This window comes from Corvus hawaiiensis, chromosome 3 (assembly GCF_020740725.1).
Source record: "Corvus hawaiiensis isolate bCorHaw1 chromosome 3, bCorHaw1.pri.cur, whole genome shotgun sequence".
NCBI classification, from domain to species: Eukaryota; Metazoa; Chordata; class Aves; order Passeriformes; family Corvidae; genus Corvus; species Corvus hawaiiensis.
The window spans coordinates 120,992,756-121,008,353 of record NC_063215.1 but is presented as its reverse complement, the minus strand read 5'-3'; the positions used below and the strand labels follow the sequence as shown (position 1 = coordinate 121,008,353).

General features: G+C 48.9%; 1 protein-coding gene across 10 annotated transcripts in view; it reads right to left on the bottom strand.

Moving 5' to 3' along the window:
• Positions 1-15,598, bottom strand: part of RALGAPA2 (Ral GTPase activating protein catalytic subunit alpha 2) — a 92,851-nt gene that overhangs the window by 43,390 nt on the left and 33,863 nt on the right. For 8 of the 10 annotated variants that reach the window (XM_048297977.1, XM_048297983.1, XM_048297981.1 and 5 more), the window contains 12 exons: positions 11,660-11,788; positions 10,297-10,425; positions 9,692-9,750; positions 9,304-9,412; positions 8,840-8,950; positions 8,443-8,511; positions 8,138-8,275; positions 7,483-7,666; positions 5,955-6,726; positions 5,604-5,675; positions 4,503-4,626; positions 3,543-3,698 (listed from right to left, as the gene is read on the bottom strand). In XM_048297977.1, coding sequence (XP_048153934.1) covers positions 3,543-3,698; positions 4,503-4,626; positions 5,604-5,675; positions 5,955-6,726; positions 7,483-7,666; positions 8,138-8,275; positions 8,443-8,511; positions 8,840-8,950; positions 9,304-9,412; positions 9,692-9,750; positions 10,297-10,425; positions 11,660-11,788 — 2,052 coding nt within the window. Of the gene's footprint in view, positions 1-756; positions 1,998-3,542; positions 3,699-4,502; positions 4,627-5,603; positions 5,676-5,954; positions 6,727-7,482; positions 7,667-8,137; positions 8,276-8,442; positions 8,512-8,839; positions 8,951-9,303; positions 9,413-9,691; positions 9,751-10,296; positions 10,426-11,659; positions 11,789-15,598 lie in introns of those variants that run through there. The other 2 variants (XM_048297985.1, XM_048297980.1) reach the window with 2 other exon arrangements.

Here is a 15,598-nt window from a genome sequence, read left to right as displayed (position 1 = left end):
GACCTCCTTTCCCTGCTAATTGCATTACACAGCCAGCTGGCTCCAGAGAGGAGTCGTCTGTTTGAGGGAAGAATTCCTGCTTTTGGGGAGGCAGGGCTGCTACTTTTGCTAAGTAACAGTGGGGCCTGACATCCCCATTGTCTGGCTGACTGTGTGCCCATCCTAAAATCTAAGTTTTATTTGTAAATTAACCAAGGAACTTCCTGCCAGAGCAGGGCTGCCTGGAGGACTGATAATGTGTGCCTTTCATTCCCTTTCACTCTCACTGTATCACTGCCAATTTGTTTTTCTGCTGCTCGCCAGCCCGAGGCCATAAAAGCCTTGTAAGACATAAGTGCAATTATAGTCCTGGAGTCAAATGAATTGGACAAATCCAATAGCACAGCTCTGTCCCCACTCTGCAAACCCCTACAGCAGTCAGATTAGCTGCTAAAAATCTAATCTAGCCCCAGCTAACAAATTTCTGCAGCAAAGGAGCAAGAGTTCAGTACGGGGTTGCAACCAGATTTCTGAATTCAAAAAGTTCTGCTCTGACAATGGAGAAGATGGAACAAATCACAGAGAAATTCTGCAGCACATCTTTAAACCATTAAGCACAATTTGAGCAGAAAAAGACAGGGACAGTAGGATGCCATTCCTGGGATTGACTTTCACTCTTGCCACAAGACAGATAAAGTTTGGAACCAATGACGCTGAACCCTACAGCAGCAAAAGAGATCAGCTGGATTTTGTTTACTCCACTAGAAAAGATTTCTGCCAGGACTGAGACTTATTTGGAGAGGGGTTTTTCTTTCTTTCTTTTTTTTTTTCTTTCTTCCCTCATGAATTAGCAATATAATGTCAGCAATATACCTCAAATAAAAAAATGCAGACTGCAAATGACAGCTCTACTGCACAAAAACAAGGGGGCCAAGTTCATCCCCAGTGGAAACGCACCTATTCTTGGGAATTCATACCAGAACTTCATTTATCCTTGCGTTCAGTAAAAATAAAAGAACCACAATAACACATTTAAGTAAAATTACCGCATCTGCTGAATTCCCCAGCCCCCAGAATTTATGGCCTTGCTACTGCTCCACAGGCCAGCAGGTGCTCAGTCCTTCTGTTCAGCTCGGAGCGTGCTGACAGGGACGAAGCCTCTCTTGGTCTGAGGCAAAATAAGCAGAGAGGAAACCCCACAGCACTCCCATAGATTTCAGAGATTGGGGGGACGACCTTAGATCCCAGAGGGAGAGCAAGGAAACAGAAGTTGTGGCCCCCACTGCATCCTGGTAAAGTTTCCTCCTCCCAGTACCACTGTCCCGTATCACCAGGTACAGTTCTTTGCAGGAGCAGGAACGGAATGAATGCCATGGGAATCCATCTTTCTCTCCCACACTCCCATGAAAAAAAAGCATTAATGGCAGGAAGCAATAAATACAATCTTTTTAACTGGGACATTCTGTCCCGACAATCTGAGGCAGGGACCTAAGCCCAGAGAACTGTCCACCTTCCAGAAACTGCAGTGCTTCTGAAACGCACGCACCTTTGCTCCGCTCGCAGCTGCAGCTCTGTAAAATCTGCCGAGAGCCCACGCTGATCTGCCCAGAACTGCACTGCTTGCTCACAGCAGAGCTGTGACAAACTGAATGGAACTGTTGTGTGTGGAACCACGGACGAGTATGCATTAAAAAGCCCTCTGGAAGTCATCTGCTCTGAGCCACTGCTTGCAGCTCCCTCAGGTCCACGAGCTTGCTCAGAGCTTTGTCCTTCACTGGAATTCCCAGTTTGATCCCTGCGGGCTTCCATTCCAACAGCAGATCTCAGGTTTTCCTGAAGGGTCCCAGAGCAATCCCTTTGTGGTATTTTCAGCATGTGCTGGAGCTGGCCTGGCCTCCTGGCACCATGAAACTTGGAGACTGACAGCTACTAAATGTTTTTGCTTTCTGTTTCTCAGATTCTCGTAGAGTGAAAGCAGGGAAGACAAACAGAGTAACTCTCAGTGGCTGTGATAGCCCCTAACATGAACGAGAATTAGGAGAATAAGCAGGCTGTTTGCAGATAAACCCCATCTTCCCCTTGTGGTAGCTCTGCCACACTGTGCTCTCCCCCTCCCAGGTGATGAACTACTCAACAGCCAGACCACATCCCAGTGTCTTTGCCACACTTCCACAAAACCCAGGAGCCAGGACTTACAAGGAAGGGAAGATTAAGCTAAATAAATGGCCACAGTTTGTGTAGGAAAAACAAGTCTGGGAAAGACATGGCAGCAGTTCTCAGACATGCGTAAGTCTGCTGCAAAATAATCTGCCCTTCGTATCCATGTGAAATAGGGTAAGAATCAACGGGCTTAAATTGAAGCAAAGTAGCCCCTACAAGAGATTTTTTTCATGGCACAAGCAGTGGAGCATAGGAATATGGAACATGTTGCCTAGGGAAACTGTAAATCATTCATCACTGGAGTTCTGGTCTAGCAGCTGGACAAACACAGGTCAGGAACAATAAAAATACAGACAGTCCCACCCTGGCAGGGTCCCAGAGACTCTACAGCCCTGTCCTACACACCACTGCCCCACTGCTCCATCCTGAAGCACTGGGAGTACTTTTCTCCACAGCCTCGTATCCACAAAAGTAGCGAGGTACACACGGAAAGAGAAACACGTCGCTTTGCTTGCTTTTCTTTTTCTTCTCTTTAAATGACGGATGTCACGGTAAAAAAGACAAGATCTGACTTTAGTACAAAATGCTGGGCAATTTTTCAGAACCAGTAACCAGAAACTCCACCTTTATATTTCAAGGAAAAGCACGTGTCATTCTGAAACTAACGACACCAAACGCAGTCACCCAGTGACAGTGGTACAGACAATTCTCAGAGCAGAGCAGCATCCCATGGTGGACTGGACAGCGTTACTGACGCACGCTAACAACCTCTGCAGGACAAGTTGCCAATCCTCATTAAAAAGGCAGAGATTTGGTATGCCTCAAAAATCTCCTTTGACTGTAAGCAGCAGCTGGCAAACAGCATAATCTCAAATCACTCCTTGTCAGGAAAGACAAATGATTAAGCACTGATACCAACAGAATTTTGGGCTGGGTTCTGGCTGTCTTTGAAGCAGAGGCTGCTTGCCGGAGTTGTGCCTAAGTGGCTACTGGCTTGAACCCTCAGCTGGCTGCTTGGGTTCCAGAGCCTGTCACCCACCCCCCGCCCCCCTTTTGCTTTACTGTTCCACATGGGACGAATTGTCTGGAAGGTTTCACGATGCCACATTTGGTTGTTTTGTTCTACCAACCTACAGCAGTTTTGGCAGGCAGACAACGTACAAATGAAATTATTGCTAATATTATTACTCACAGTGGCATTTGAGGCTACCATGGAAATGTTAATTGTGTTTCAGAACCCAGAATTTAGATGCCATTTAATTCAGCTAACCCAGCTGCGGAGCACCACGTGGCACCGCAGGGACGGCCGGCCAGGGCCAGTTAGCACAAGCTGCTTCCACTTCAAACCTTCACCAAAGCACTTGATGACTGCAGTGGTGCAAAACGCACTGCAAGGCCTTTACCTTTTTGGTCAGTGAGTCGTCCGAGTCCGAGGGCATCCTGGTGGACACGTGGAAGATGATCTCCACGGTGGAGGTAGCGTAGTAGGGCGCGGTCTGCCCCGTGCTGCCGTTGCGCTGCAGGCCGCCCATGAACCCGCCGTGCGTGGATAGGTCGACCTGAAGGAGCCAAAGGCACAAACAAACAGCAGCAATCTGAAAAGACTGATGCACAGTCAGCGTTTACTTCTGTATCAAGATTAATAAAATCACCACCCCAGGTCTCAGCAACCATTCCAGAGAAAAAGTCTTCCCCTACAGCTCTGCGATCTTCCCATTAGATTTGTCTTTTCCGTGCCTGCATTTGACATTTACTAGAAGTAAATCTCTCTTAACTAGCTCCTGAGCGATCATCTATCCAGCAATTTTACCTTCCTCCAGCAAACAGCAGCAAGGAAACAACAGCATTCTGCCACACGCTGCTGGCTGAGGGCTCTGTGGGGCTCACAGCTCCCACTGCCAGGAGCGCTACAAGAGGCAGAGAGAAAAAGAACCAGAAGAACTGCAGAAGAAACTGAAGATTTGTACAGAGAGAAAAACCTCACAAGAAATTATTCCAGAAGTTTAATCAGAAGAAACACCTCTCTGAAGTCAAGCCCAAGTCCAAAGGCGTGTTTGCTTTCCTGACAGCACCAGCCTGAGGATGCTGCATCTCCCTGTGGCACTTGGGTATTTCCCAAACACTCTGTATTTCCCAAACCCAAAAACGTTGATGGCATTTAGATGGCGACATGCCATTCTGACAAAGCAAATGAAACCTGCACACGTCATAAAGAACTCCTGTGCTGAGTGTGTGCTCCGACCACGGCAAGAGCTAAAAAGCAGCCAAGCCATCAGTGTGTCAAGAAATTTTCTTTTTGGTGAACTAACAGCTGTGCAGTGCCACCAGCAGCGTGGCAGCTTGTCTAAATTTACGGCTGTTACCTCCCAGCCCAGTCCAGCAACAAAATCTTCATACGCCTGGCTTCCCCTTGCGTTGGCCAGGATGGAACACTTGTCCTCCTGTCCCTCGGCGATGTAGAACACGGCGATCTTGTGAGTTTCACGACTGCCACGAGACGGAAAAATAAATCAAAGTTCAAGAAGTTTCAGCTCAAAATTGTTTTTCAGATTCCCCTGCACTCCAAACATACGAGCAGGTGCCCACATTTAGCTCCGTACACCCATTTCTCTTAGGCACACAAAACATAGTCGCTTTCAGATGTCCCCCCATTTTCCTGCCACCAAAACCCCACTGCAGAGACCCCAGCTCCAAGAGCAGAGTCAAGCCTGCTCCTCCTGTGCACCAGCCGCAGAACTGGTGACCAAATTCCAATTACAGGGTTAATGACTCAGATCTGTGCAGCACTGCGCAGACAGCGAGGTGGCACAGGTGTTAATGGGACCATAATTTGACCTACAGAATCTTAATTACGGGGTGATGACATACAAGGCAGAAGAAACATTATTGACTTTTGGACCCTGGGCTGAGTTTTACAATGCTGACAGGGACAGCTGGCTTCCTTGAAAGCAAGCAAAGTGCGTTTGATACGGAAATTGTTGGGATAGAGGGAACTCAGAACTCCGCAGTGCTGCAGCTGTTCTTCAAACAGCTCTATGCCGAGTAATGAAAAATAAAATGCAACATCCAGAACTCCATTCTGTCACTTCCTGGCTGAGGAGCAGTTCTGGGTAGATCACCCCCCAAAATATGGCTCCTGACACAGGGCTCATCCTGTAGAAAATGCCGTTCTGTGTCAGCTGAATCCAGGCCACAAACAATTTGATTCCCTCCCCTCTCAGCTAAAGCAAACTTGAAAAAAAATCTGTCTCATTATTTGCCACTGATTTGGAAATCTCCGTACGCAGAGAACGTGCCAGTGAGGGTGGCTCCTCCATGCAGGCTACAGAACTCTGGAGAAACAAACAGTCCGATTTTCATACCAATATTTGGATTCACTGGGAATGAAGCTTTGGTTCTGGTGACTCATTCTTCCTTGGGAAACACGAACCTTATCAATGGTGTGTTCACCACACATCACCTACCATTGGCGGGAATCCAGATTTTTCAGTTCTCGCAGCAATTTTGAATTCTTCTTCAGCAGATGAAAGCTTTTTCTAAAAGTAAATAAAAAAATGCTTGAAGGTGAATGCAACACAGTGCAGACACAGCATTTTGTCATCCAAGTAGCTGAGAGAATGAATTAACACGACACGATTTCTTAAAATGATTGTTATACACCATCTATTGACCCGTTTCAAATAATCACTGAAGTTCAAAACTCTGCTCTAGCCCCCAGCAACACAATGCTCGTTTTCTTAGGCACGTACACATTTGGGGATGAGAAGTGAGAAGAGTACCCTACTACAAGCACGTTCTGGATCCTCTCTTCCTACCTTCTGTCCCAGGAGTTCATTCCCAAGTCATTCAGCAGCAGCCGACAGAAATAGAAGGAGGCCTGCGGTTCGGCAGGAGGCGGTGGCTCCTGGCGGGCCACCCTCATGCTGCAGTCCGAGCCGCACTCCAGCATGAACGCCCTTTCCTGGGCGCTCTGCCTCAGCAGCGCCTCGGTGATGGCGCGCTCCTGCTCGGGGCTCATCCCGCAGGGCGGTGGCGACGGCTCGTTCAGCTTGCGCTGCGGGTGCAGAAGGCACTCGGGGCTGGTGCTCCCAATCCTCTCCAGCAGCTGGTCCAGGGCGTCTTCTCCTTCCTCCGCCTGGGAAAATTCGTTCTGGGAGAGGGAGCGCTGCTCCGCGTCGCCAGAGACGACGAAGGCACTGGCCGTGCTGCGCTGCGGCAGGCAGCCCTCCAGAGGCCCGTACAGCACCCGGCCATCCCAAGAGTACTTCCCTGAGATATCCCTGACGATCACCCTCACGTCCGAGGGGGCCGCTGCCGGCTCAGCGCCCGCCTTCCTCTCGGCAGGGATTTGGAGGTAAGAGATGAGAGTGCTGTCGTTGAACACGAAGAGCTGCAGGTTGGGGCTCCGGAACACTTCCGAGGACAGCTCGGAGCTCTCCACGTAGGAGTTGTCGTGGTTCTCGCTAAGGAGGCTGTGGAGGATGGCGGGGCCTCCGCTGAGCGGGTAGTGGCTCAGGTGATTCACCAGGTGAGTCATAACCATCCGCGCCGTGAGAGGGATCAGTTCCAAATTCCTCCTCCTCTTCTCTGAAACAATCAATGAAGACACAGGGCATCGGTAACAGCAACGAGAGGCAATACAGAAGGAGCTCCTGCAGATTTCTGCCACATTACAGCAGCTCGCCTTGTCTGACCTCCTGATCCTTCCTGTTCAAGGAACTACTTCCAACAGCTTTCCAAGAAATCCTACCTGTCCCACGGTTTTGTTTTACTTCACCACATCCCCACAGCCATAGGAGCAGGAGGGTGCCATGGCCCAAAAGCCAAGGTAAACCAGAGATGTCACTGGAAAGCAATGCTCCTCCATCCCTGGCAGGAGGGAGAGTCTTGGGTGAGGCAGGGAGAGACCTCCTGGATGCTCAGATGCTCCCCTCAGCACGGGCACATACATCGTATTTCGTAAAGTGACTGTGCTCTGTGATACACTGTGCCTCCACTTCTCCTGTGGGAATGCTACTCCTCCTATAGCCAGAAACCTCCTAACTTCTAGGGTTTTTTCATATTCAGTCTAAAACCATTTTTCTGTGGTTCACAGCATTTCTCTTTCCTACATCTTCAAAACAGAAATTTGTTCTAAGGAGCAGCATTGGCAACAAACTCAAACATCCTATCACAGAGGCAACTGGAATTCACCCAGAGAGAGCTCTGCCCAGTTTTGAAGGAACAGTTGCTACGTGCAGTAAGGAGAAGCATGTTTTCAAGGCAGAGATGGAACCTGGAACACTACTTCCCAGCTGCTGCACACACATGCTGGCCCAGCCCGTGCTCTGGGCACTCCCTTACCTTCAGCCACGGTGAGCAGGTCGCCCAAGTCGGTGGAGGAGGGGCACTGGGCTGGCTCCGAGCTCCTGACGTTCCCCAGGGGCAGGAAGGGGTCGTAGTCGCAGGAGGAGAGGTCGGCCAGGCTGAGCACGTAGTGGCTTTGCTGCGTGTAGGTGCTGGAGCCGTTGACGCAGCAGTGCAGGACCTGTGGGGGCACCGAGCCAGTGACCGACCCAGGCCAGCCCCCAGCAGCCCCAGCGAGCAGGGCCCCCCCAGCTCCGACACCGGGGAAGCCAGGACACACTACAAAGCCCATCTGTGTCCAAATTAACAGCACTTCTAAACTAACAGTCTCCGTATCTGCACCGGTTCTGGACTTCAACAGCTCACTTCAGGGCCCAGTTTGTGTTTTTACAGCCCACTTCAAATAATCCAAGTATTTCTGCAAAGATGATTTTCCCGGGCTCATTATTTTAAGCATTTCACCTTGGTCTCCACCATCCCCTGTCTGTTCTACACCTTGTCTTACCTTTTTAGCATTCTGCATTTGTGACTTCTCACCTGCACGCCATGATTTTCTAGAGCTTGACAAATCTGCTTCTGTGCCTTCAGGGTGTGTGAAAGGCATCTTTTAAGCAGCCAGGCAGAGCAAACCACGTTCCTTCCCCGTACTCACTCTGTAAATGTAATCCAGCAAAGGAGCTCTGGATGCATGCTGATCCTCCACGGCGCCAGCAGACACAGGCTCCAGCAGCATTTTCACGGGCAGTGCCATGCACCAGTCCAGCAAGCACAGCAGCAGCGAAACTATAAACTGAATAAGAGCACGGAACGTGGCATTTAGGTACGTTCTAATAAATTCACCCAGACTCTAAGGTATGAGTTGGAAAGTTTAAAATTCAACTGTGGTTCGGAGCGACCTCATTTAAAACCCCCCTCAAAGAGCACAAAGAACGGAGACAGCTCTTTGCAGCGACACACCTTCTTATCCGCTTCCACGGAGGAGTACTCGGCACTTGGCAGGAGAAACGCAATGGTGGCCACGAGGATCTACAGCCAAACAAACAAAGTGTCAGAAAGGCATTCGGCTTCTTCCTCTGCAGAGACAGACCCTCACTGCACAGGGTACGGAACAGGTTCAGTAGGAGCATCCAACTGCCTGCGCCAGTCAATGTCCAAGCGAAAGGAAACGTGTTACTGAGCACTTCACAAACAATTCGCTACAAATGAGGGACCTGCACTGGTCCAGGGAGTGTAGCAAGTACATTCTTAACAATGAAAAAAAGGAGGAGTTAACAAAATCACAGCAGCCCAAGGAAGGAATTGAGACAATTTTGCACATGATTTCCACACAAGCATTTCAAAGAATCTGACGTACTTCGGTAATTTTCCGGCACAGGGAGGATTCGTACTCCTGAAGCTTCTGCCAGTAAGACACCAGCAGCTGAAGGACATCACAGGCCACCCGAGCTACCAGCTTGCTGGAAAACTGGAAGAAAAAAGGTGATCAAAAGCCAGATAAAATGTCCAGATACAATACAACGCATTTAGCTTTTCTACACTTCGTTGTTTTGCATCTCTGCAAACAGCAAGCAGCGTTAGCGCTGTGAAATCACATGGTCGGCGTCAGGAACCACCAGGTTTGACAGTGGCTGCGTGATCTTTCACGTGAGTTTGCCAGGGAAGAGTCTCTAGGCACACAGGCTATTTTTGCAAATATTCTGCATGCTTGCACACGATACCACAGCAGCAGCCTGAGCCTCAGACCGCCAGTGACCATCTGCAAAGTGAAAAAGCCTTTTTTTCCCAAAGCCCAGCCATCAGAGCCTGCCACAGCAATACCTTCAGCGTCACACCTATGACATTGATGGCTTTCTTCACATGGGGGTGGTTTGTGCGCTGCATGAGCTCCTCACATATCCACACTCCGAGGCCACAGATGGCTATGCACCTTGGTGGAAAGAAAAAGGGGAAGCTTGTCAGAAATTTCAGAGGAATATTTAGTAGGGGTGGGGGGGGAAGAAAAAAATGCAGAGAGATGAGAGGCCAGCACCTTCATGGTACACAGTAAGGCTCCACTTCACAGGACCAAACCACAAGGCAGCAGCAGAAAATAAGCAGCAAGAAAAGGCTTTTCCAAGCCATAAGTGGTTGGACTTGATAATGCTAAAGGTCTTTTCCAACCTAACCAATTCCACAGTTTTCCCATTTCTTTTACTCAGTATTTTACCTTGCAGCTTCACTTGGCTCCTCTGCAGCATTCTTCAATAAAATGCTTATGAGGCAATACTAAAATAACAAAATAAATTAGAATAAGCATGTTTTTCATACATCTACTTTAAAGCTGTTTAATTTTGACATAGTTACAGATGAAGTCACTTCAATTCTCAAGTCTGTTGCTAAAGCATCTTTATCTCATGCCAATTGTATTTTGTCAAGGGAGAAACACCAATTACAACTCAAATATACAGGTCCTCGTGGAGACAAATCAAATCAACTGACGACTCGTGTACAGGCAGCAAGAGGAAATCAATTCATTTCCAATGTCAAGGGGCAGCTACGAACAACAAGTGGTGGTGGCTTCATACAAACTGCAGTGTTTAGGTTCTAACCAAAACACGTCATGAAAAATTTAGTGTATTGTTTACTACAGAAAAGATACTTGTAAAATTAGGACAGTTTTAAGACGCCTCCAGTGAGTCTCCGAGGCCTGATGAAGAAAGCAAGAACAGGAGGCCGAGGCTTGTGTGAGGGCAACCATTTGGGCAGGAATGAAGTCACTGCACAGTAAAACCAGGTTAGGTACCTAAGGATTTACAATGAATGTGGCTTTACCTTCACATCTGCAGTTCCCGTGATGCTCTCACTGGCTTCTGAAACGGGTCCCAACTGTGGGATTCCCTGGTAGGTATTTGGAAAGCACACAAGAGCACCAAGGATGGTGTGAGCTTCGGAACGGGGAGCCTGGAGAAGGGCAAGCAAGCAGAAATATTCCCTAAAAACCCTCCACACACGGAGGTGCCTTCAGCTCTAGGCCAGCGTGCACTGCCATCCTCAGCTTGCTGCGCTCACCGTGCAGCACTCGGGTGTCTCAGGGAACACGTTCCAGGAGCTTTTCCTTCCCAACTCCAGCAGGAGCTGGGTTTAGGCAGTACCTAACACACACCCTCCTGCCCCTGCTTTTTCTGCTGTGCTGCTCCGTTCTCTTGGTGGGGCTGAGCTGCTCCTCCAGCGGCACCCGGCCCCACTCCTGAGCACGTCCTACATCTTTAATACTTCCCCTCATTCCCCAATCTGACAATCAGCCGTTTGATGCCAACAAAGTACCTCTGAGGAACAGCTCAGTGAGGAGTTGAAGCACTCATCCAGCACTGCTGTGAGGCGATCCTGTGGCACAGAGTGGGTGCACACCCCACTCTCGCTCACTGCGCAGGTGATACCAACGCGCAGGGAGATCTCTACTCCAATAAAACCATCAAAAGCACCATGGCACGAGCTATAAACACATTAGCTACTGTGCAATGTTGGAAACGCAAGGCACACCCAGTTTTACACATGCAGGAGAAAGGGAAGGGGGTGTCCCGGTTTGTTTTTTTCCTCGGAAAAATCGAGCATCCATTTCTTATTAGCCCTTTAAGCTTTGGATCGACAGTGAGGCCGATCAAGCTCTTTGAGGGCCGACGGAGGAAGCGTGGCTGGGCTCACCATTCCAGCTCTGCTGAAGCGGGAGAGGGCTGCGGCCCTGTGCACAGCCACCCGCTCAGCCACGCAAATGTCAAGAGCGGCAGCAAAAGCCCTGAGCCAGAACAGACAGAAAGGTCTCCCCTGAGCTGGTGTTCCGCATGCAACAGAGCTTTCCTGTTTTTCCCAGGACTGCCCGACCTTTACCTTTATTGTGGCAACCCACCATTGATTTGCTATTTTACTTACCCTTCAATAACTTAATCATTTAGAGTCACATTTCTATCAGTGCTGACATTTAGCCAGAGATGCTGCATCACCCCAAGAGTTCCCCGCTCTTGGTGTTTGCTCACTGCAACGCAGCTCACGCTGCCAGGACACGCTTTCCTTGCACCTCAGCCTTTGGATGAAACACCTCAGCAGTACCAGTGTGGTGCCTTATCCCAGGATCTCACACGCTCGCACACCCACCCCCAGAGCCCCGGCAGCGCGGCTCTGCGGAGCCAGCCCTGCTCACCTCCGGCGTGTCCGCGCTCAGCACGCGCGCGGCCGCCCCCAGGAAGTCCCTGATCAGCATGGTGAAGCCAGGCAGGCCCAGGAAGAAGAACCACGGTGGGCAGTGCTTTATGACGGTGTTCAGGATGTCCTGCAAGAGAAGGCACCTGTGAGAAAAGCCAGAAAGCCCAAAAGCAAAAGGGAGGCTTCGAGAAGATGTAACTTTGAGGTTCGCTAGTCCCACACTGATTGAGGTGGAAATTCCCAGAGCTCTGTGTGCAGACTGACCTCCACGTAACCACCACCTTCCACTCCAGGGGCGTAGAGTAACAAAAGCACATTTGGTACTTTGGTAACTTTTGTGCCCCTAAATTCCTATTAAAAACCCACACCATGCAGCCATGTCTCTTTGTGCCTCAGCACAACCATTCTGTCAAACGAGACTTTAGATTCAAGCATCCAAACGTTTAATAGGTTTAAGATGAAACACTGCCGCAGTCCAGAGGAGCTAGTTCCTAAAACCTCTCAGAATTCCGTGCCACAAGAACACAAGCTGCCCCCCCAAGGCCTGCCTGCTCCCTGTGCCCTGAAGGAACAGAGCAGCAGCCCCAGCTTTGCTCATCATCACCCTGTGGTACAGAGTATATTCAAGATAAGCATTTCATCTTTAATCCTTCCACGCTTCAAGTCTTCACGCTCTCTCTGAACCAGAGCGAAGTTCCTCTATTTGAGTTAAGATTCCTTCCCCTACAAGCTTTCAGCAGGTTTAAAGTTAGGCGTAAAATCTACATAATCCTTACCTGCAACACTGCATTTGCTGAAGAGTTAGATCAAGCTATTTCTATACTGAGTAGAAAACAATCTTTCACTCAATAAAATTTTGAAAAGCTGCAAAGGAAAACCCTTTTATCACGTCCATCCTTACTGGTTTCATGATGTGTCAACGACAGCCTGAATGAACTTAAGAGCCCCAGAATGTGTCCTCGTGCTCAATCTCCACAGCAAAAGCTAAAGCCAACCCAACTTTCTCTACATGAAGAGGTGCTTTAACATCAGTGCTATTTTCTCAAAGCCCCACATAGCCCCTACTTAGTGTTCCACGAAGTGTTTTCAACAGCAGCATCCTATGAAACGACTGTTATATATTTAAATAAACAGTATTAGTTCTTAACACAGTAGCAGATAATGCTTTCACTTTCCTGAATAAGCTAAAATGCCACTCGAGTTAATGTTTAAACTTGTTTTAATCACTTCCTTTGATACATTTTGAGTCAATACGGGTCAATGCAAACATTGAGAACCAGAGCGGATGGATGCAGCCGCTCATAAAGCCGGGAGGTAAACTCTCAGTCGGAGCAGAACAAAGGACCCACCTCGTTATAATTAAGGGCTGATTAACGCTCCGTGCTGGTCCGGCACGCCACACCTGTCCAGCAGGGCCAGGTACGGCAGGGCTGGCCCCTGCTCAGGGCAGCAGATGGGAGCAGGCTGCTGCTGCTGCCATGTGCCACAATAAAGGAGCCCGGGCTAACCTGGCCAGGGAGTGCAGGGAACCGCTCCAAACAACTGCATTAACTCCCGTCCTCACCCCAGCGCTCCCATCTGCCACACACCAGGGCAGGGATTCTGGCTCTGCTCCCTACTCCCTGGCTCAGAACGCTCCCAATACAGGAATAAAGAAGAACCACAAAACTGTTCCTGTAATACACGAATGCTGTGACAGCACACGTGTTCCCAAAGGCTGCAGGAGTGGGGCTGCAGGGATCCGCTCGCTGGTCACGAGATGCAGCGCTGCTAAAAATAAATCATTTTCCCTAAAGCAAAAATTCACTTCCAGAAGCTCTTGAAGCAGTCCTCGCCTTCCCTCTGACCCGCTCAGCCGGGCTCAGCTCAGGCACTCACCGCCCTTTGGGGGACTGCAGCCCAGCTCAGGCCCAGGCAGGCTGTGCCCCACCCGTGGCACTGCTGTTCTGCTCAGCAGGGCGCTCACAGGTAACCCGCCAGGCTTTTCCCCCTTTCCCCATCAGCAAAGCACCCAGCTTGCAACCAAACAGGATCCGGGGCAGCAGTCTGGTAGCTTTGGAGCTTATCAGCAGAGAGAGGCTTGTGAGAAGGCGAGGGAGCGAGAACATCTGTGCTATCAGCGATACCGCAAAATCAGGTAACTCAAACAGAGCCGGGCCGCTTCCTTCCCTTCCCTGTAACGTAAACTCCGGGCAGCAGCTCCAGCCTAGTCAATGAATCACTTTAATTGAATGCTATGTACACAGCAACTGGAAAACACAAGCCATAAGAAAAACATATGGTGATGGCCATGGAAATTGGTTTACTCGTTCCGCACAGTGTTGTTGCTTTACTCCTTTCATAATTGACCTTTAGAACGACAAATGTGTAAAATAATTTTGGTTTATTATGGCTCCAAACCTTTCAGCAATTACACAAAATGAAAATTTAAAAGGAAGTATTCATTCTGGAAGCATTTCCATTGTTTACATAATTGCACAGCTATAATTTAGTGTTCATGTTGTTAAAGAAAAGTGAAAAAAAGGACCATTACGGACTATTTCAATTCAAAACGATGCTCTGTGGTGTTAAAGCTGGGGGGAGAGGGGAGAGGAGGGGGCAATCACATGCGTGTCCTTCTCAAATGCATTAACCCTATAAATGGCATCGTATTTCAGTATAGGTTAATCTAGTAATTCAAATTATAAGGTCATGAACATCCACTGAGTAAGCGAAATAAATTTATGCAAGTTCGCTGAAAGGTCAATTGCAAAAATATTCTTCACCTAATTTTTGTTCCGAGCTTTTGCAGATTACAGGTGTAACCGAATAGCCCGCCAGCTGCCTTCCTCACGTTTCCAATTGTCCCTCAACAGGAAGGAACAACACGGATTTTTCACTGAAAGTTCACTCTGTTCCTCACCAACAGACACCTCACTGGCAGCTGAGATCTACAGCACGGGAAAGATTATTAATTTACAGAAGACTTAGGTGGTAAATCTTCCCTTTTCCTCTTTTACTTTAAAGGAACAAACATTTCCGCTTACTTATTCCAAGTTTCCCCTACCTATCGCTACATTTGAGGTTAAGAGTTAACTTGTCAAAAATTAAGTTCCAATAAAAATTTATGAAGTATTTTGACAAGCTCAGGAGATCCAGGATTGGCTTATCAGAAAACTCCATTTCAAGGTGCCAGGTAAGACCTAACCCCAAACCAGTTATCTTTGCTCAAGTCCCTCAAGGCTGCAACACAATGGAGGGAGCCTTTTTTAATTTCTCCCATTTTGGAGCACGTTCCATACTTTCACAAGCAGGGAGACCACTGGGATTAAGGACTGGGATGAACCTTCTGTTTTGTGCACATGCAGAGCAGTCCCTGAGCAGCCAGCGGATAGAGGGACAAAGGTGCGGGTGCCGAGGCCACGGCACTGCCTGGCATGTGGAGGTGGCTTTGTGTCACCACACTCCTCTCTCCCAAATGCCCCTGGTGGCACTGCTCCGAGCTCTGACAGACAGAGCACCCACCGACCAGAAAGCAGGAGTCTGGGTGGGATGGAAGCCACTTGGCAAGGTCAAATGAATTAGGGCAAAATAAATAGAAAAGAACACAACTACCAAAACCATTTCAGAATGCACAGCTCCTGCAACTGGCAGGACCCGGCTGCCCCCCTTGCTTCCAGTCAATCTTGCAGCTATTTTCTCCAGCGCTTCCCACTTAGCCTGCTTGGGGCGAGCAGAGGGGGATGTGAGAGTTCCTGTGAGACCCTGGCATTTGGACTTTTGTTTGTCCCTACTGGAAACGTGCTGTCCGTTAACACTTTTTCAAAGCACTCAAAGCACATAATGGGAGCGCACAGGCAAATTTTCCACAGAGAATGAGATAGGGGGTGGATTAAAAGAGGGAGAAAATCATGGTGGCCATTGGAAAGAAGTCTCGAGAAGCTGAAACAGGGGAATC